General features: G+C 42.9%; 2 protein-coding genes across 2 annotated transcripts; one reads left to right on the top strand and one right to left on the bottom strand.

The window, feature by feature from the left end:
- The first annotated feature begins 743 nt into the window (after positions 1–743).
- BTF3 (basic transcription factor 3) lies at positions 744–7,130 on the top strand. Its single transcript, XM_081881285.1, has 6 exons — positions 744–895; positions 1,344–1,412; positions 3,900–4,013; positions 4,134–4,335; positions 5,600–5,656; positions 6,836–7,130. The coding sequence occupies exons 2-6, from the start codon at positions 1,344–1,346 to the stop codon at positions 6,880–6,882; spliced, it is 489 nt and encodes a 162-aa protein (XP_081737411.1). The 5' UTR covers positions 744–895; the 3' UTR covers positions 6,883–7,130.
- Positions 7,131–11,016: 3,886 nt separating this feature from the next.
- Positions 11,017–19,925, bottom strand: ANKRA2 (ankyrin repeat family A member 2). Its single transcript, XM_081881273.1, has 9 exons — positions 19,819–19,925; positions 18,114–18,502; positions 17,584–17,742; positions 16,733–16,798; positions 15,757–15,854; positions 14,763–14,888; positions 14,538–14,604; positions 14,363–14,443; positions 11,017–13,390 (listed from the first exon to the last, which is right to left on the bottom strand). The coding sequence occupies exons 2-9, from the start codon at positions 18,403–18,405 to the stop codon at positions 13,335–13,337; spliced, it is 945 nt and encodes a 314-aa protein (XP_081737399.1). The 5' UTR covers positions 18,406–18,502; positions 19,819–19,925; the 3' UTR covers positions 11,017–13,334.
- Positions 19,926–19,996: the final 71 nt, after the last annotated feature.

Below are 19,996 nucleotides of genomic sequence, written 5' to 3' on the forward strand. Positions count from 1 at the left end.
TGTAAATACTTCAATTGTGCTCTATTAACACAGAAACCTCTCAATAAGAACTACCGTAGATGGCCTTCACAATAAATAGGTAGGCTAGGCGACCAGTTTCCCTAGTTTCCCTAATAGTAGTAATAGTAATTTGCTTATTTATTAAATTTATATGCCACCCTATACCCACAGGTCTCAGGGCTGTTCACAGGATAAAATCACAAAATAAAATCACAAAATACATAATAAAAACCAACCAACCAAGAACAACACAATCATGCCCCCCCTGCAAATAATCAGAGGGAAAACAGAATTTAAAACACACATACACAATATTTGTAATGAAACATATAAAAATAGGCACCCATCAGGTATCGTCAAGGAATCTTTGAAAAGGTAAATTTAACTGTTTTTCAAATCCAAAGATTTTAGCCATTGCTTCCCCCCGCCGCACAATTTAACTATTCATAGAAGCTCTTTGATCCAATCTATTAACACCACGATATGCCACGACCAGTCGTTGTTTTGCTGGGCGGCGGGCAATCCACGACCAGGCTGAGCCGCGAGCAGGACCTTCGCTTCCTTCTGGCCCCCGGGAGCCACGCGCCGCACCGCCCTGCCTGCCTGCCTGCCGGCTCCCTCCTGAAAGCGGGAGCAGAGAGCGCCAACCAAGCTCGCGCACGCGCGCTAAAGCTCAGACTCCGGAGGATGCGCATCGAACGCTGGGCTTGTTCGTGCGCGAGCGCGTAAGGACGTCTTGCTTTCGTCACGACGGCGCCCCGCCGCCGCCTCCTGTTTTCCTTTCCGGCGGCCATCTTCGTCCTTTTCCGCGTGCGCGCGTCAGGCTCCGCGCTTTCCCGGCCGCAGCCCTTCAGCTCCTCGCCCTGCCCAGCTCGGGCCGCCTCCTTCTGAGAAGGTACAGAGGAGGGGGCAGCTGAGGGAGGTGGGGGAAGGGAGATGGACAGGCCTGGAGGTGGGAGCAGCGGCCCCAGGTGCGCCTGGAAGGAGCCCTCTGAGGCCTTGGAGCCGGGAAGAAGCCGCGGGCCCTGGGTTCTGCGTGCGCCCGTCTCTCTCCAGGCCTCCGGGGGTCCCCTTTCGGCCTAGCGGCTCCTCTGGCTTAAAGGCCATTCCTCGCGGTGGCGCAGGCTGCCTGCCTCACCTCAGAAAGTTCCTCGCGGCCCGAGCTCGGCCGAGGGTGAGGCGAGGCCTCTCTTCCCTCGCCTGGGCCCAAGAGGGGGAGGAGGCTTCGGGGGCGCCGCCCGCCACGAGAACCGGGCTCATCGGGCCCTCTCCGCCCTCTCCAGCCTCTTTGCTTGGGTGTCGTCCGCCTGGTCGCCTCACGTCTCCTCTTCTTCTTCCCTTAGATGAAAGAAACTATCATGAATCAAGAAAAACTAGCTAAGCTGCAAGCTCAAGTGCGCATCGGTGGGAAGGTAAGGTGGCCTCGTTTCATCTTCCCTGCCTCTCCAAAATTCGTGTTTCCTTTCACCTTGGCTGCAGCTGCTGCATTTTACAGTACTTGTACAGGCCTTTTTTTATTATTGTCTAGCAACGCTGCATTTATGTTTTTACAGTTTTTCTGTAGCCTGTATTTTGAAGAAGACAATTAAGATTTTGTTGTTGTTTGGAGGGGAAGAGGAGGTTATACCTGAATTTAGGCACATGCAATATATTGTTGCATCCCCACCCCAGTCTCCTAGAGATTTCAGGGGTTCCAGGCACTTGCTGAGGGTCTGTGTTTCCTTTTGGAACTGGGGCGCATAGCGGAGACTGGTATCTTTATGATATATGGGTTTTTTTACACATGTGTACAGACTGACCCTATGATGAAGAGGTTAACAGCATCAGCAACCCAAAGGAGTCATGTTTCTCCCATAGCTGCACCTTGGAGTTAAAGCAGTCATCAGACATTGCTCTCTGACTCTCTCTCTAGCTAGCTGCTTTTTCCTGTAGGTCACATCTCTGCAAACTCTCAACTCAAGCTTTGCCCTTCTAACTATCTGAGTTGACGGTGGGGCCCCACCCATTTGTCGTCTCACACGGAGCCCCATTTCCTTTGTTCTCTTAATGACACATCACTCAGGCACTCGCCTCCACACAGGAAGCTAACCTGGTTTATATTTCAACACTTGCTGGTTCTAGGGTTTAGAGAAGTATCTCACATACAGGAACTCAGCTACTTCCCTCCACCCCAAACTCATAATGCTGTTGATGAATTAATGTAGAATAATGGTTAGCATGCAGGACTTGAGCCAGAGAGACATGTATTAAATTTTTACATAGCTGTGAAGCTCACTGGGTGCATCTGGGCCACTTACCATCCGTTAGTCTAAACTGTATCGAAGGATGCTTGTAAGGATAACAAAAAGAGATGGAAGAAGCTGTTTTCCCTAGGGAGGGTGGTAATAAGAAATAACAAAATAACTAGTGCTTAAATGTTTATTAGTTAGCTGACTTTAAACATAATAGCTCTTCTAATGTACACTTTTCACAATATTATTAATGCCTGAATGAGCACAAAGAATGTAACTGTGTTCAAATATCAATGTTGATAGTTTGGTAAAAGGCTGGCCGATGAAAATGCTTTTACTGATGGTGAAGGGTTGCCATAGGATTTTGTGTAACAGCAAAATTTCCTGTAATTTACAAGGCTGCAGTATGAAACACATGGCTTGAGAGTTAACTCAAACTTGGCTTTCGAGGAAACATGCTTAGGATTCTGCTGTAAAGGTTTAAACTACCTAATGTATATGCAGCCACCAGTTTTTTACCTAATACTTTTGTCAGCTTTTATTATGTACAACTTGCATCAGAAACCTATCTTTAATCAAGGTGGAGCCAGTGGAATTTCAGGTCCGAACATAAGTGCCTTACTGCTGGAACCTATAATTTTCATTATGCTAACTACTTTAAGGTGTCTGTCAATGTAATTGAAGTAAAACAAGCTTAGCCTTTAAAATATAGTACAAGTAATTACTGTTGTGAGGCTTAAAAATGCATCAACCTACAGATCTTGTTGGTTTTGTTCTATTTAAAGTAATTTCTATTTTCTTATGCTTGCACTAATATTAACATTTCCAAAATTTTTATTAGCTATAGCAAAGCCATAGTAGTTGAACTGCTAATAATTACTATTTTATTCTTAACAGTTAACCTGTATTTTTTTAGCTAGTAAACACTACAACCTGTCCTGGCAAATATTTATGGGCAACATAACTTTACCTCAGATGTAACTTCTTGAAAATTTTCCTAAAAGTTCCTGAAGATGACTTGTGCTGACATTTGTCTCTTTATCTTCTAATTCTGGACTGTGGTATACGAGATGCATTCTATTGTTAGTAAACAAACAAACCTATAGTATGTGGCAACAGTTATGCTTAATTCTTTTTTTCTCTGGAGAATGTTTGTGTTCCCCCTCCAGCCAGACATCTGCTCAGATAAATTATTCAAATTAAAGTAAATGACCAAAAATGAAAAAAACAAAACAAAACTCTAATCTTAATTTGGTGTTGCAGCAAAATCTGTAGAAACAATTCCCTGCTATCCAAGAAATATTTTTTAAGGTATCTGCCTAGATATACTTGTGCTGCTCGTTTGTGGGATGTTGCTTGCTTGAGAAAATAGTAAGTGACTCTTGAGTGTTTGAAAGCTACTCTGCCTGCTTTCTGGGGGTAGATTCTTGCTTGCCAGAGGCCACCAGACAAATATCTACTTCAGGCCTTGCTTTCATAATTCCTGCGAACAGAAATTAGTTTGTTAGTGGTCACTCACTTCTCTTTAGGAGCCAGTTTGGTATTGTTACCTAGCTTCTGAAATAGACATTTTTATTAAGTTACAGCCAGAATAGAGTTGCAGGCCATTTTGCTACTTGGAATTTGTACATTTTGAGAGGACTTAACATTTAGTCTCCTTATTCATAGGGTACTGCCCGTAGAAAGAAGAAGGTGGTTCACAGAACAGCAACAGCAGATGACAAGAAGCTTCAGTTTTCATTAAAGAAACTTGGAGTAAATAACATCTCTGGTATTGAAGAGGTAACTACTTTTTTTGTTTTTATGGTGCTTTCATAAATTATTTTTTCTGAGAAGTACTGGTTTTAACTTATGTGATTGCAAAGGTTTGCTTGCTCAAAAAAAAATTGTGTTGCTTTGCAGGTGAACATGTTTACCAACCAGGGCACTGTCATCCACTTCAACAACCCTAAAGTTCAAGCATCTTTAGCAGCTAACACTTTCACAATCACAGGCCATGCTGAGACAAAGCAGCTGACTGAAATGCTGCCTAGCATCTTAAACCAGCTTGGTGCTGACAGTCTGACCAGCTTGAGGAGACTAGCAGAGGCTCTGCCCAAACAACGTGAGTAGAATTTGGAAGACTCTGAGAATTAAAATTCTTGCACCAACATGGGGCTTGCAGTGTTTGTTTGCTGGCTTTATAATGTTCTTTTTGGCTTTGGGTGTCCACAGGAATGACCTCTCTTAGAGAAGCCACTGAGAAAATATCAGCCCATCTAATTTCATTTGATGTGTGTGTGCTGCTGTTGCTGGTGGTGGTTGGGACAGCCAATTGCTTTTCAGAAACAAGACATGATATCAAAGCTGCTTAGTCATAGAGTCATAGCCCTGAATTATACTAAGAAGGATATTATTGGTGTAAAGAAGTGTTTCCCAAATTTGGGTTTTCAGCTGTTTTTGGACTACAACTCCCATCATTCCTAGCTAGCAGGTGGTTAAGGATGCTTGGAGTTGTCATCCAAAACCAGCTGGAGACCCAAGTCTCACAGTGGCTATCTGAAGCTTATGAAATAGAGAACCTGTTCAGATGTTGTCCTTTATATAACCTTCCCCAGGGGATTGTACCATGGAGAGAGTGGATCCCTCCTCAATTGAAACGGTTTTATTTTCTAGCATTAGAGGAAATCCCACTTGCTTGGGGTGGGTAGGAAAAAACTGTTTTCTGCCAGTCCCATAGGGAAACACCTGAACAAGTACTGAGAAGCTTAACCATGGCTATATTGGCTAATTAGTACCTATATGTGCATGTGGCTAGGACAGGTCATATTTAAGCAAAATATATTTTCAGCTGTTATATTTAGAAACAAATGGTGCATGGGGTACTCTTCATTCTGTGCTTCAAAGAATCTTAGATTGAAATGGCTATTCTTCAAAAACATTTGATTTGTTACTTCCCTGAATATGAGAATGTGTTCAGAAGCTCCTTCTCTCAAAGGAATGGATATGGGACTTAATGCCTTTTATTGCTTGAAGGAACCTCTTCATGACTGAAGTTGGACTGCTTGTTTCTGCTTTGTCAGACAGCATTTTGGAGTCCTCTTCTTAGGCTGTATTCTAGCAAACAACATGCAGTTAAAGGCTGTGGACTACTGTGGAAGGGAGTGGTTGATGAGCACGATATTCTAGAGTGGGTACTTAGGGATAAAGCACATACAGTAGAAGCCAAGATAATTAGAAATAAGTCATGCTGAGTTCAGTGGGACTTACTCCCAAGTAAGTGGGCACAGGGTTGTAATCAGTTACTGTATTTTGCTGCAAATTTGGCTAGTTTTGGAAAAGCCTGGCTTAGAAATGACTCATTTGTGTCAATCTGCTTGTGATTACAGCTGTGGATGGAAAAGCACCTCTTGCTACTGGTGAGGAAGATGACGATGAAGTTCCAGGTAAAAACAAGTCTTCATTTCTTTTCTTAAAAAGTAATGGGTCTGAGCAATGAACAAGGTAACGAAGAGAAAGTGTTACGGCATTTAGATAGCAACAATAATGAAACAAAATACATCTGTGCAGGAAGAATAGTTAGTTCTCTGGTTCATGCTTAAATCTAGTGCTCTAGGTCTTGATGTGTTTGCTTATGTGCTTTCTTCGGTGCTTACCTTAATGGATTTGGGTAGTTGACTTTTTAGTTTCTGGTACCACACTGCATTTCGAGAGCAGAGCAGAGTTCTGGTCATGGAATGGGGTTTCCTTATTTTCTCATTCTCATTGCAGTGTCTGAAAATCAAAGGGTTGGAACTCCTGGTGCATAGGGGCTGTAGTAAGAAGGGATATCGCTAAAATTGTATGAGTAGAAGTGCCTTTTCACTCACACAGGACACATTTGACTTCTAGTCATTATGTTTGTTCCTAGGATATCTGATGACAGTGAGATACAATAGAAAAACTGAAATAGGCCTGTCTATGGAGCAATGACTTCCAGGTGCTGGCTGTTCAAAAGCAGATCCCAAGAACCTATTTTGTCTTTTAGACCTGATATCTGTCGGGTTGAGGAGGAGGATGGCGATAACATGGTGGTGGTTTACCTGTTGGAGTACATTTTGGTTAAATACAAAAGCACTGTTCCCTCATGCATAGAGAGGAGTGAGGATGAGTGTGCTAGATCTGTCTCATTCTTGCTGTTCCTGTTGGCCCACATGAGTTGAGGTATAACACCTGAAGTATGTAGGCTCCCTATGTGATTTTAGAGATCTGGGAAAATCAGGTTTAAATCGCATAGGGAGTCTACATGCATAGGATCCTTACTACAGAACTGATTCCTATGGCTAATGGAGGGTGATTGGGTAGGGGCAGAGTTAGGATCCTCATCTTAGCTCTCCCTCATCATCTGATAAAACACCTGAATAGAGCTTAAGTTTCACTTCTACTTGCTGGATTGCAGAAAATAACTGGAAGGTAACAGATGGGTATAGTTGGGTACTTGTCCAGTGGGCTTTAATGCTTAATGTTCTATGGTAGATAACTTGTTTATAATTCAGCAAACTGGATTTTAGGATGAAAGACTTGGAAATGGCAGTGCTGATTCTTTGCATGTTAAAAGCCTGACTGTTGTTAACTCTCCTTTTCAGATCTTGTGGAGAACTTTGATGAGGCATCAAAGAACGAAGCAAACTGAACTGTCACTTTGAGTAAAACTTGAACATTACATGGAGCTGCTATTTTATATTGTGACTTTTTATTTGTAACATTTTTGTACTGATCTTAAGAAGTCTAAGATCTCTAATTGGAAACTCCTTCAAATTGCAGCTCTCTTCAGTTATTGCTAGTGCACGGAGCATTTAATTATTCATGGCTGGGTTGAAAGTATACAAAATTGAAAAGTACCACATAAAAATGCTAATAAAGACTAAATGTTTAGGCAAATACTTTTAGTAGTATTTTGTACATAGATAAGAATGTATTTATTGAAATTTCTGATGTGAAATGGAACACCTTGGCTTAAACTTAATCAGAAAGTGTTATTAATTTACTGAATAACCATAATATTCCAAGTTCTTCTATCCCCATTCCTGTTTTGCTTTGTATAATTTTCAGTGATGGATACATATGCCAGCATACGTAGTACAAGCAGAGCTCAAAAGTGAAGTTGGTCCAAATCTAGCCTAGATCAAATACAGGTCACTGGCAGAAACATAACCAGATTGTCAAAGGTAAAAGCATTAATAGTTCTGACAGTAGGCTGGCAGATAGTATTCCATTAGTTACAGGCATGAAGACTGGCTTAGAATAGTTAATTGACACAGGACCCTACCTTTCTGATTTACTTTAGGAACTCTTATTCATATGACAAGAGTTCCCTGTTTAACCTCTATAATTTGTCCTTATCAGAAGCAACCATAAGGTTCACAGAGTGCACAAGAAGCTCTGTGTCACAACAAAATAATTCGTTCAGGAGGTTGACTTCTACAGTACACACATGCAGAGAACAATTGTGTAATCTTAGGAAACTTAATTGTGTCACTTTAAAAAACAGGCAACATATTGTTAATTCTGTTAGTGGGAGCCGCATTGCTTCGAGTGTGGAAATAAATAGTAAACTTTATTTGCAGTTTAATGCAAATGTAACTGCCAGTGTCAAATTATATGAACAATTGCCTATTCCATCTCCCCCCCCCCTTGTTTAAACTGTAAAGGAAGCACCTGAGTGTCAAGTTTGAGTTAAATGTTATCAACAAGGTAGTAGCTGGAAATGAAGGGTGGCTAATCTCTGGCGTCTGATGCTGTTGGACTCCAGCTTTCATCAGCCTTGGCCAGTGTAGCCAAGTGACCGCTCTTCTTGCAGCAGATGGCTTGTTAAAACAGAAATGGAGTTAGATTCATTGTGCTTTTTCTGCAAGGTAGAACTGGAATCTGGTTTTGTGAGCCTCTGGAGAATACTCACTGCTCCTTATAGAGAAAAAAACATTTAATAACAACTTTTCTCTTGTGTCTGAACTGCAAATGCATACAGTAGGAGCTACTAGTGAGCCCCTGTGCCATGCAAATTAGGTTCCTGTACCTTAGAAATTGATCTTGATTTTTTTCAGCAGAACAAATAAGTTACTGTGGACTAGTTAGCCAGGCTGTGGCACTTGGACAAAAAACAACACCCTGATGCTAAACCCCCTTTTTCAGATGGAGTACGGACATTTTGTTGTTTATTCAGCTCCCTTCATTTGAAAGCAATTTACACAAAAGTTGGTATCCAGTTGTGTATAATAGGTAAGGGAGCTTTTTTTTGGGGGGGGGGTGTCAATTTTCTCCAGATCCCTAAATCTGCCTCAGTGGATCTCCTAACTTTGGCAACAGATCTAGGCCCAGATCTAGGCCCTGAGAGCTCTGGGTATAGGGCGGTATATAAATTCAATTAATAATCATAATGATAATAGGTAGTGATATGTCAAAATTGCTTCTCAACTCTGTTCTGATGGACTTGCACCATTAGATACCAGCTTATGATCCTATCTGTATATTGTCTTAAATAACAGTCATGCAGGGATAAATTGAATGACAGTGGTGCCCCGCAAGACGAATGCCTCGCTAAACGAAAAACCCGCAAGACGAAAGGGTTTTCCGATTTTTTAGCGGCTTCGCAAGACGAATTTCCCTATGGGCTTGCTTCGCAAAACGAAAGCCCATAGGGAAATCTCCGGGGACAGCGGGGAACCCTCCTCCCACCGCAAGCCCCGGGAAGAGAGGAGAAGCTGCGCGCCTTCCCCTCTGTTCCCGGACCTGTCCTGAAGGCTTGCGGTGGGAGGTCCGGGAACAGAGGAGAAGGCGCGCAGCTTCTCCTCTCTTCCCGGGGCTTGCGGTGGGAGGAGGGTTTTTCCTCCCCACCGCCAACATTCAGAAGGCTGTTCTGAAGGCTGGCGGTGGGAAGAAAAGCCCTTCTCCCGCCTCCAGCCTTCAGAAGAGTTCCCCGCAGGGCTCCCCAAGCTGTGAATGTCTGCCGCGCGCGAGGGGCGCTCTGCTTAAGAGCGCCCCTCGTGCGGGGCAGCAGGCTGCTATCCGCAGCTTGGAGAGCCCTGTGGGGAAGTCCGGCAGGGCTCCCCAAGCTGCAGATGTCTGCCCCGCCCGAGGGGCGCTCTGCTTAAGAGCGCCCCTCGTGCGGGGCAGCAGGCTGCTATCCGCAGCTTGGAGAGCCCTGTGGGGAAGTCCGGCAGGGCTCCCCAAGCTGCAGATGTCTGCCCCGCCCGAGGGGCGCTCTGCTTAAGAGCGCCCCTCGTGCGGGGCAGCAGGCTGCTATCCGCAGCTTGGAGAGCCCTGTGGGGAAGTCCGGCAGGGCTCCCCAAGCTGCAGATGTCTGCCCCGCCCGAGGGGCGCTCTGCTTAAGAGCGCCCCTCGTGCGGGGCAGCAGGCTGCTATCCGCAGCTTGGAGAGCCCTGTGGGGAAGTCCGGCAGGGCTCCCCAAGCTGCAGATGTCTGCCCCACCCGAGGGGCGCTCTGCTTAAGAGCGCCCCTCGTGCGGGGCAGCAGGCTGCTATCCGCAGCTTGGAGAGCCCTGTGGGGAAGTCCGGCAGGGCTCCCCAAGCTGCAGATGTCTGCCCCGGGCGAGGGGCGCTCTGCTTCAGAGCGTCCCTCGCACCCGGCAGCAGGCTGCTATTCGCAGCCTAGGCAGCCCTGCAGGAACTCTTCTGAAGGCTGGCGGCGGGAGAAGGGCTTTTCTTCCCACCTCCAGCCTTCAGAAGGCTGTTCTGAAGCCTGGCGGTGGGGAGAAAAGTCCTCCCCCCCCCACCAGCCTTCAGAAGAGGTCCGGGGAAAGACTGTCCCCGGACCTGGTCTGAAGGCGGTCTCCCTAGGAACGCATTAATTGATTTTCAATGCATTCCTATGGGAAACCGTGCTTCGCAAGACGAAAAACTCGCAAGAAGAAAAAACTTGCGGAACGAATTAATTTCGTCTTGCGAGGCACCACTGGACTTGCATACACCAAAAGGATGAACACATGAAGAATATCCCATGGAAAAGCAGTACATGTCAATTATCTTCAACAAGCAAGAGCACATTAAAATGTAAATGGAAAGGTGAAAATGGTATAACTGCCAGTTAAGTAATATTCTACAAAACCCACCCTGCTGATATTGGCCATGGTTATGCCCAGTATTAAGTGGTTAATTAGTCTGCCTGAGCTGTTTGCTGTCTAGTTCTTCTCAAACCCATACTCCTTGCTCCAGGAGAGAAACAAGCTGTTGCAGCCAAAGCAGTGCTTGTAGTTTTATTTTCCTCCAAACAAGCCATGAGTTGAAGCTATGGTTTATTCTGACCTCTGCATCATGGCTGGTTGGGGAAAACCAGCATGAGCACGGATTATTCAGACATAAGCCTAAACTGCCCCAGGATTTGTTTCCTACTGGAATAAACAAAGAACCCAGTGGGTGGTTCAGTTTCAAAGGAATCAGATGTGCATGTAAGTGCACTCATATTTCTTCCTTAAAAATAAATTCAGTACTGAATGCAAGCCCTGCTTGCAAAGGAACAATTCAGAGTAAACTCTTAAGGGGATCCCAGTTGCTCCTTTGCAGTTGCAGCTTTACCTGCCCCACAGTTTAAGTCAGATGTAGAGGCAGGAGAATATGATGGGGGGGGGGGAATGGCCATATAGGCCAAATTATGACCCCTGGGGTGGTCTCATCTGACCTTTAAGCTATATAAAACATGCATGGGACACCCCCAGCCTAATGCTGCATAAAATGCAACCATTGACAGTTACAGAGGAAAAACCATGTGTGTTTTTCATTTAGCATGCTCAAGAAGAAATCAAGGTAAACAATTTCATTTGAAAACAGTTTATTTGCACTGTATGAATAACTTGCAACTCTCAAAATAGGTAATAACACCTAAGACACAACTTTACAAGATCAAAACAATAGTTTAGCTGAGCAGCTTGAGCAAAAACTTGGCAGACACATCCTAATACATAGTGCATCTAAGACATCATTTATAGAGGGGTACACTTGCATAGGTCCATGGGGGGGGGGAATGGAGGAATTTAAATAGTCTGCTTTGGCTAATCAGATTTTTGAGAACAGGGAACCTATTGCATGTTCAGTATTGCGAAATTACCCCTCAGAGAAAAATGTTTATTTTCATTACTGGAAACATGCATTTTAAACAGATGCTAAATGCTTTTAACTTTATAATAAAACATTGTTACTTCTACAGGGTTTTTTTTGGTTCTTTAACTGAAAAATAATGGTTCTGTGTAATAGACAATAGAGATACGGCAAACATGGTAGCTGGCTCGTTTTCATCAGTTGTAACCACAAAAGGATGCCCTGTTCACAATCTGCCTTATACGAAGTCTGAAACACTTTTACTTGGAAATAAATATTTGTTTTAATTATTATTCTAGCTCTTAGGCTTTGAGCACATTGCGCTACCTAACTTTCGTTTAAATACATTTACAGTTCACTCTTACACATTTCAACCTTATTTAGGCAAGCGTAAGAATGGAAAATAGTCCCATTGCTGTTTCAGACAGCTTTTAGGTACACTGGGTGAAATGGGGTTTATTTACATTTATACAGCATGTCATGGTAATCTGTGCAAAATTCTCAGTAATCACAAGTTCACAGTATTGACCATTTGAACGTCTTGGCTCTTTGGGTATGACAAAGGCCTAATGCAAGACAAGTACCATTTACTTGTCTACATTTTGAGTATAAAGCCTTGACCTGTAGCAGAGGATCATGTCAAAGTTTGTGGTTCTCAGCCTTTCAGAAAGGCTGTTAAAAGGTTTATCTTGTTTGTGTGAAGGTACCAGACTACATTCTCCACTCATAGTTTTAAGATCTGCCCTATATGCTCAGAAAACAGGTGTTTCATGGAATCTAACCATTTCAGAATTAAAGGGACATGATTCAAACCTCTCTCATGTCAAAAAAATATTGGTTCATAGAAACACAGCATATTGGAGAAAAGTACTGAAAAACATTTCTCGCTATTGGCTGATATTTATTTTTAAAATAAAATAAAAACGAAACGAAACATCCAAACAGGAAATTTACTCACTTATATTCTGAAGTATAACCCTGAAAGAACTTCACTACTTACAGAACAACTTTCGGCTCCAAGTAAACTAGCTAATTGGGGGATTTATTTTCAGATGGCTTGGGTGGCAAAGTCAGAAATACAGAGGTAGAGCAGCCTTGTATTTTAAGCATGAGCCAGCACAGAAAAGAAGCAGGATACAAATGGGATGAAACTCTCTCGACCCTCCTCTGCCATTCACCAGCAAACAAGTAACGTATATTGAAGTCCAGTTACATCTGTGGGTTGATATACAAGCTGATTGTAGAGTACAATCAGGGAGAAAGCCTTTCTACCCTCACCTAAGAGTACCTAGCCAGTTCTTAACTGCAAATTTTAATACATGTGCTGCATTCCCTGGCACCAGCCTGACTCATTTCAGTAGCATATGCACTAATGTAGTGCTCCAAGTAGGCTTTTAATAGATTATGAAGAATAAGGAGGTATGTTATTTTATATGATGTTAAATTCTCTCCAATTCCTTTGTCAAACAATATTCAATATTGCATGAAATATTTGGAAGTAGGATAGAAGTGGTTTGACAAACGTCAGCCAAATACATGAAACTGAATAATGTTAAAATCTTACCAATGAGAGAAGTGTTGCCTGAGCAAAGCCTCAGAAAGTTTTCCTGAATCCAAACATCAAGCACTCTCTTGCCCAAAAATGTAGCTGAGGAAGTTTCTTACACAACAGTCTCCGTCGTGTCGTTTTGTACACTGTCTTTTTCAGGTATGATAAAGCAGCACTGCTGCAAGGGAAAGGCTTGCTGGTGGCAGACCATGCTCAACACTGCGGCTCTGGTGCTGCTAACTTTTCCATCTGCACAACCAATAACTGCTTAAAGTGTGCAGGCCAACAGACACTGCCAAAATCCCTGGTTTGGTTGGCAAACTAGGACTGCCTAAAGTAATGAGGGTCTCCCCCACCTGCTGCCCTCCAACAATGGTGGGATCACGGTGCTGATTTTTTAAAAAAATCAAGTCTTTTTCATGTTGATCAGTCCTAAAACCCAGTTTTTCTTCACATACAAAGTCTTGTCTCATGACGAAAATGTCATTATTCTTTGATGTTTTGAAGGAGTGTTAATAAGTGTGACTCAATAACCTGTTGAACTGAATCAGGGGAAAAAAACATGATTAGTGTTCAGCTCTTAAGTGGTGATCTATCCTATTTTGGAGATGTAAATAGGAGAGCTGAAAAAGTGGAAATTGCATAGAGTTTGTAGTAATCCAGAATAGTAATCCGTGTGTGTGTGTGTGTGTGTGTATGAATATGTAAAATTCAATTACAGGCCACGTTACAGGGAACCAGGCAGAGGGCCTTCTCGGTAGTGGCGCCCTCCCTGTGGAACGTCCTCCCACCAGATGTCAAAGAGAACAACTACCAGACTTTTAGAAGACCTCTGAAGGCAGCCCTGTTTAGGGAAGCTTTTAATGTTTGATGTATTACAGTATTTTAAATTTTTTGGGGAAGCCGCCCAGAGTGGCTGGGGAAGCCCAGAAAGATGGGCGGGGTATAAATAATAAATCATCATCATCATCATCATCATCATCATCATCATCATCATCATCATCAAATGCTTTTGGCCCCATTCACTATTGGTATATCTGATCACTGCCAAAAGCAGCACATTAAGGAAAGGCAAAAACTTCCATTGGAATGTGGCCTGCAGAACGTTGGCCACATTTCAGTCTGGCCCTTCTGGTCTCCTTTCACTGCTCTGGCATGACCAAGAAATGGAACTTGACCTCTCCATACATAAATAGGGGCAAGCTCATTTGTTAGTCCTATCCTGCCCCCACTGAGTTCTAGGTAACAAAAGAAGCAGCTATCAATCTACAGCATAAAGGATAACAGTGAGATGATCAGGGGGTGGGGGAAGGGAGTGCAATGCATGCACAGCACTAGGCTGTCTTTCCCCATATCTGCATAAACTACCACTGCTGTAAATGGTGATAAAGAAGGCCTCTCCAGAAGCAACAGTAAAAGCCTGTGCATTTTGTGAACCACCAACAGGTAAAGCAGCTGATACAAAAAAAAAGCACCAACCCTTAAAGTAAATCCTAAAGTGCTTGAATACTCACCACTACGATGGCCCAGGGCTACAGCCAGATCCATGGAATTATATCCGGAGTCTGTCTCTATAGTAGGATCAGCACCGTGCTCTAGTTTAAACAACAGGAAACAAATCATTCATTTGCTAACATCCTGCAGTTCTTACAGCCCTTACTGGCTAATTACTGCCTTCATAATACTTACCTAAGAGTATTTTGACACATTTTACATGGTTCCCATGCACAGCATAGAGCAAAGGTGTACCTCCATTCTGAAAAAGAAATGAAAAGAAACAATAATAATATCAGAATTCATTTGCACAGTTCAGTGACCCAAACAAGCTGTATATGAACAGGGGTCCATATATTCTGGCTTCTTTTAATACCCAAAAGTTAGTAATGTGAATAGTAGCTCCAGTAAAGGGCTTACCCAGTCATACTCATTTACATCAACTCCGCAGTCGAGCAACATCTTGACAATGTCTGTGTATCCTTTACTGCAGGCCAGTGATAGTGCACTCTCTCGCCCTTTTCCGAGGATCTGTGGGTCTGCACCCTGACAGAAAAAGCAGTGGTTTAAAATGTGTTATGGGTTAGATTAACAAAAACCCTGAAGAGTAGAACCCCATGTGTCCAATTATATACTGTCCAGATTCTAGGTACTGAAATCACCCTGGACTCAGCTCAGCCATTTACTTCTTTACATGGAGAAGAGGAGATTCCAAAAGTTCCATGGACAATTTGTTCAAATGACCAACTGCCTACACTTCTTTTTTCCTTATGTACAGCCTAAGCATGATTTGTTGCAGCTCAAACTACTGCTTCTTTTCTCTGTACCTGGTAAACAGTTCCATTGCTTATGGACTTGTTCATTCATGCCCTTTGGAAAGAAAGACTGTTACAGTGCCCATGGGCAGGGGCGTAGCTCGCTGCTCCAGCACCCGGAGTGGCAGGGGCGCAGGGGGGGTGCGGCGCGGTATGCACCCCCCTTCCTACGCCCCTGCTCATGGGGTATCAGAACCTAGGATTTGTAGAGGTAGAACAGTTAGCAACAGTTAGCAACATATGTTCAGCCAGGAATTGTAAGTGGAAGAAATGGGTATCATCCTCAGTGGCTAGATAAGAATAAAAAATAGCCCTCAGATTGATTTTTCTTCAGACTTCGTGCATAAATCATGCATTGGTGTTTCTCCTCTGAATCTTTTGTAACATGGCTAAAACATGGTGTTGACCAGGTCTAGACAGAAAATTACAACCTGGGATTTAAAGGATAGTGTAGCATTGTTACCATCTATGTAAGGCTTCACAAGAGCTCTTCAGACAACCTTCAGAGGCTACAAGCGTTGTTCTTGATGGATTTAGAGCACCACAATTGTTGACCATCACTACAAATGTATGGGGGGGGAAAACATATTTTCACTCACATTTTGAAGCAGAAATTCTACCACTGCTATCTGCCCATGAGCTGCAGCCCACATCAGAGGGGTAAAGCCTTCTTCGTCCGTATGGTTGATTACATTTTCTATTTAACAAAACATACAGGTCAACCATCTCACTCCTGTTGTCTCCATGCAATGCTGGAATAAAGTTATTATGAATATTTTTTTTTGGGGGGGGGGGGTGAATCTCAACTCACTATGCTGGGATTAAGAGGGATGCAGAAAAGCAGTGAATACTGCCCTCTGCTCCTTTTCAAAGGTCAGTTTAAAGTGAGAGACACCCTTTCCCAATCTTCTGAGTCCTGCAGGGGAGCAGAATTGGTTGCAAACAAAAATAATAGCTGACTACTAAGCCAAGACACAATTTGTGGATCCCTGCTACGGTGGAAATGCAAAGTAGGCAATGCCATGAAGTGAATACTGTCAGAAGTGGGCGAGAAGGAAGAAATGAGTTCAGCTTCACTCACTTTTGGAAGCAAATTCTGGATGCCATAGGGCCTAAAAATGAAGACAAGGCTTGCTACAAAAAGGGGCCAGGGCAAACACCTCCTACTATCTGAAATATGCACCTTGCCCTGTTACGTAATTCAACATTAGCCTGTTTGGCTAATGAGCAATAAACGTTGCATAATTCAAAGAACAAATATCACAGGATAGCTTGGATAAGAGTTATAACCAGAGCATCACGTCACTAAAGAAACAGGTTTGCACCATGTTCTTTTCTTAAAGAAGAATGACTAGAAAACATAAAACTTATATATAATTTTCTGCAGTGCTGATATATAAGTTTTGACATCATGATCTATGAGGCAAAAAACATTTCAGAACCATTTCCACAGTAAATTCAGAACAGAAATGTATGAAATAAAGCACAAATGTGAATAGGGCCAGTTGCAGGACCCACCCCAACCTAGCAGCTGATCATTTCTTGCCAGAAAAAAAGACCAAAATAAATTCTCACCTTGCTCTATGCGCGTAGCTAAATACAGCATTTCTCCTTGAGCTGCCAGCTGGTGAACGGAAAGAGCTGCAAAAACAGCAGAAATATATCAACTTCTGTGGTGCAATACTGCCATGATTTAGGACTACAATACTGACTGCATGTTGTTAGAGAAAAGTAACACAGAGAGGATGATCACATAGCCGACACAACCAAGCAGCCTGCTACTATTTCTGGCACAGAAAGTTACCTTACAATTAATTTACCTTCACAGTCATCCAATAAGGAGGATTGTGTGTAGACCCTGATTTCAAAAGAGGCAAGAATGTGGGACCGGGGTTAGAAAAAGCAGCTTGCTGAGACTTTCAGCTTTCAGTGAGATAGACACAGCCCCTATGGCTACAATGAGAAGTCTTGAAAGTATATGAGCAATGCCTTACTTGGAATTTCAGAAGTGTACATGAATAAAATTTTCATTGGGTGAGGATAAGGCTTACATGTCCTTGCCCCCAACATGACTAGCATGAAAAATAATGTAGGTTTGTCCAATGTACAAATGATGAACTGGTTTACAATTTCTTGACGTTCCTTAGGCAACAGAATATCAAAGACATTATGTGTGGTGCCTTTTGCCTTTCTATTCCAGCATACTAACATGCCTAGCTCTTTTCTATTTTGAAAGAAAGCTTGGCATCCCAGAATGACAAAGTCACTGTTTTCAGTTAAAGAGATCTTACCCCTAATCAATTTAGAGATAAATAAATGACTGGGTGACTGGCTAAGTGAATGCAAATACCAGTTTCTTGTAGTAATCCCAATGGAGGATCCCAAAATGAAAACTTAAATTTACCATTCCACGAAGAATCACTTACAGTTTACAAGCAAAGGGGTTGTAGAAACTTCATTTCCCCTGTGCTTGTTAGTTAATGTGGTTGACTGCTTTATGGGAGAAAAGTGCTTCGTAGTTGATGGGGTGTAGACATGTCTTACTTGAATTCCAGGAGAAGGAGAAGTATGGATATTGCACTCAGCTACATGAAGAAAGCAAGAAAAAAGTAGTGTTCAGAATAGCTTCTTCGAATTTAATTTATTTATAAAAGGATTTATATACCACTATATCATAGAAAATGAAAGTGGTGTACAATAATATATATATATAATAATAACAACATAAAATCAGAGGCCATCAACTAATCATTATGGAAAAATGTATTCTTATTAATTGCTGTAATAAGCCTGGTGGCATAGAAAAGTTCTCAGCAGGCAGTTAAAGGCTGATCCAGAAGATGCCTGCTGAACAAGAAAAATGTTAGATATTCATATGTGCGTATGCATTCTTTTACCAATATAGCATTTTCCTGTTTATCCAGCTATCCAACAATAATAAGTTTTAAATCACAACCTTTAAATAATACAGATGCCACTTCAAGGTCAGAGTTCACTTGATCCTGAATGTTTTTGCTGTCTTCTTCATTCAATGATTTGACAAACCGAGAACACACATTCATATCAAACCTATTGGGCAAAATGAATTTCATTCCCATGGCAACACTCTGAGCTGGTCCTTCTTCAACACTGGAATCGAGGTGAGGCTCCACTTTAATATCTGGCATGTGAGACAGGCTATAGCTGCCAGAACAGTCTTCCACAATTAACTGGGCTCCAACATCTAGATTTGTAGATGATTCCATCATTCAAATCTCAGTTATATGGCGTGTTTTCTTATGGCTTTTAGTTCAGTTTTCTTGAAAATATTAAAATAAAATCTCAACAGCCAAGGGTTACGACCACCTGCAATTGAACATAAAAACATTAATATGCTATTGACTATAATGCCACAAACATATAATGAAAATGCAATAAAGTCCATCATTCTGAACAGATGTCATTATTTATTCTGTGTTGAACAGGGGTGGTCCAAGATCCCAAGATCCACTAACCAGAACTTGGTGCAAAAAAACTTATTCTTAGAATTAAATAATTCAGAGTCTAGCAATTTGTTCTGAGTAGCAGAACAAAAGAGAGTTTACAACCCTTCAGCACAAAAGTGCTCTTAATTTAGTAATATATATTTAAGTGGTGGTGAGTCATCTTTTTGCTGCTACTATTAAGCAACTATGAATCAGAGATCCATGCTGACCTATTGCAAATCACCTACAGATCCAGCAGCAGATGCAGATCTACTTACCTCTATCATAGAACTACCTTCTGTGTATAAGAAAATCCCCAAACAGCCACACAAATGTTGATATAAACATTTTTTGGTATTGCATATAAAACTTTAAATCACATTGCCTTCAATTTTTGATGATTGGCTAGGGGGCAATTTGCACCCCCAGTGCTATGCATACTTGATTTCTTTTTACCATTGCTACCAAACTGGTGGGGTCGTGCAGGGTCAGAAAAATTTGCTGTGTGGGGACGGGGAGGGCTTGATTAGATCCCCAAACTGAGAGTTCACCACCAACCACTGTTAAAGCTTCATCAACATTATTGTGCATAATTCAGTGATTTTAATGGAATGATTATGGATGCTCCTAGCCTTGGGACAGAAAACCGAAACAAATGCGTGATTGAGTTTGGCAGAGCGCACGCTTTGCATCCAATCCCTGGCAACTCCAGTTAAAAAAGATCTAGTAGCAGGTGCTGAAGAAGATCCCTGCACGGGACTGCGGAAAGAGGCTGCCAGCACGAATGGAATCGGACACGGCAAAAGGCAGCTTTTTATATTCGTGCTTCCTCAGACGGCACAGAGCTTACTTATGGAATTTGCTGCTTCAAGGCGGGGCCATCAGTTTCAACTGCTTTCGAAAGAGGGATTGAATAAATCCATGGCTATGGTTACTACGATGCAGGGGCTAGCCTACGTGCAGTATGAGAGAGGCGCCTTTGCTCCTGCAGAGCAGCTGCTGGGGGTCAGTGCGGGCGAGGGCGCTTCAGTCTCGCTCGGATGCTGCCACTGGCCAGGGTGGGAGACGGGATGCTGGTGCAGATGGGAAGGGCTTTGCGGCTAAGCGGGGATTTGAACCCAGGTCCCTCTAGCCCAAGACTGGCGCTCCAGTCTGCACAGCCCCCAGTCTACCCGCTCCCCTTCTCCGACCTTTTACCTTCCTAGTCTGGCGTCGTTCCTCACTGACATCTTCCACCGCGGCGCTGTTATTGTTGTGTTGGTGCGGCCCATGGCGTCACTTCCGCTTAGACCCGGAAGGAAAAAGTCAAGCAGTCTCGAGGAGTACGCTTTAAATTCAGGGGGAGGAGGAGGAGGAGGAGGAGGAGACTGCTGAT

Source organism: Podarcis erhardii (genome assembly GCF_964252035.2).
Source record: "Podarcis erhardii genome assembly, chromosome: 11".
In the NCBI taxonomy this organism is placed as follows: Eukaryota; Metazoa; Chordata; class Lepidosauria; order Squamata; family Lacertidae; genus Podarcis; species Podarcis erhardii.

Bases quoted from the DNA above. Each gene is read 5' to 3' on its own strand.
- BTF3 (XM_081881285.1), top strand. From the start codon at position 1,344: ATGAAAGAAACTATCATGAATCAAGAAAAACTAGCTAAGCTGCAAGCT. The intron at 1,413-3,899 runs GTAAGGTGGCCT...CCTTATTCATAG, and splicing joins AAGTGCGCATCGGTGGGAAG to GGTACTGCCCGTAGAAAGAA. The intron at 5,657-6,835 runs GTAAAAACAAGT...TCTCCTTTTCAG, and splicing joins AGATGACGATGAAGTTCCAG to ATCTTGTGGAGAACTTTGAT.
- ANKRA2 (XM_081881273.1), bottom strand. From the start codon at position 18,405: ATGATGGAATCATCTACAAATCTAGATGTTGGAGCCCAGTTAATTGTG. The intron at 14,889-15,756 runs GTGAGTGAAAAT...TTTTTCTGTCAG, and splicing joins TAGAATTTCTGCTTCAAAAT to GGTGCAGACCCACAGATCCT. The intron at 14,605-14,762 runs GTAAGCCCTTTA...TTTCTTTTTCAG, and splicing joins ATGTAAATGAGTATGACTGG to AATGGAGGTACACCTTTGCT.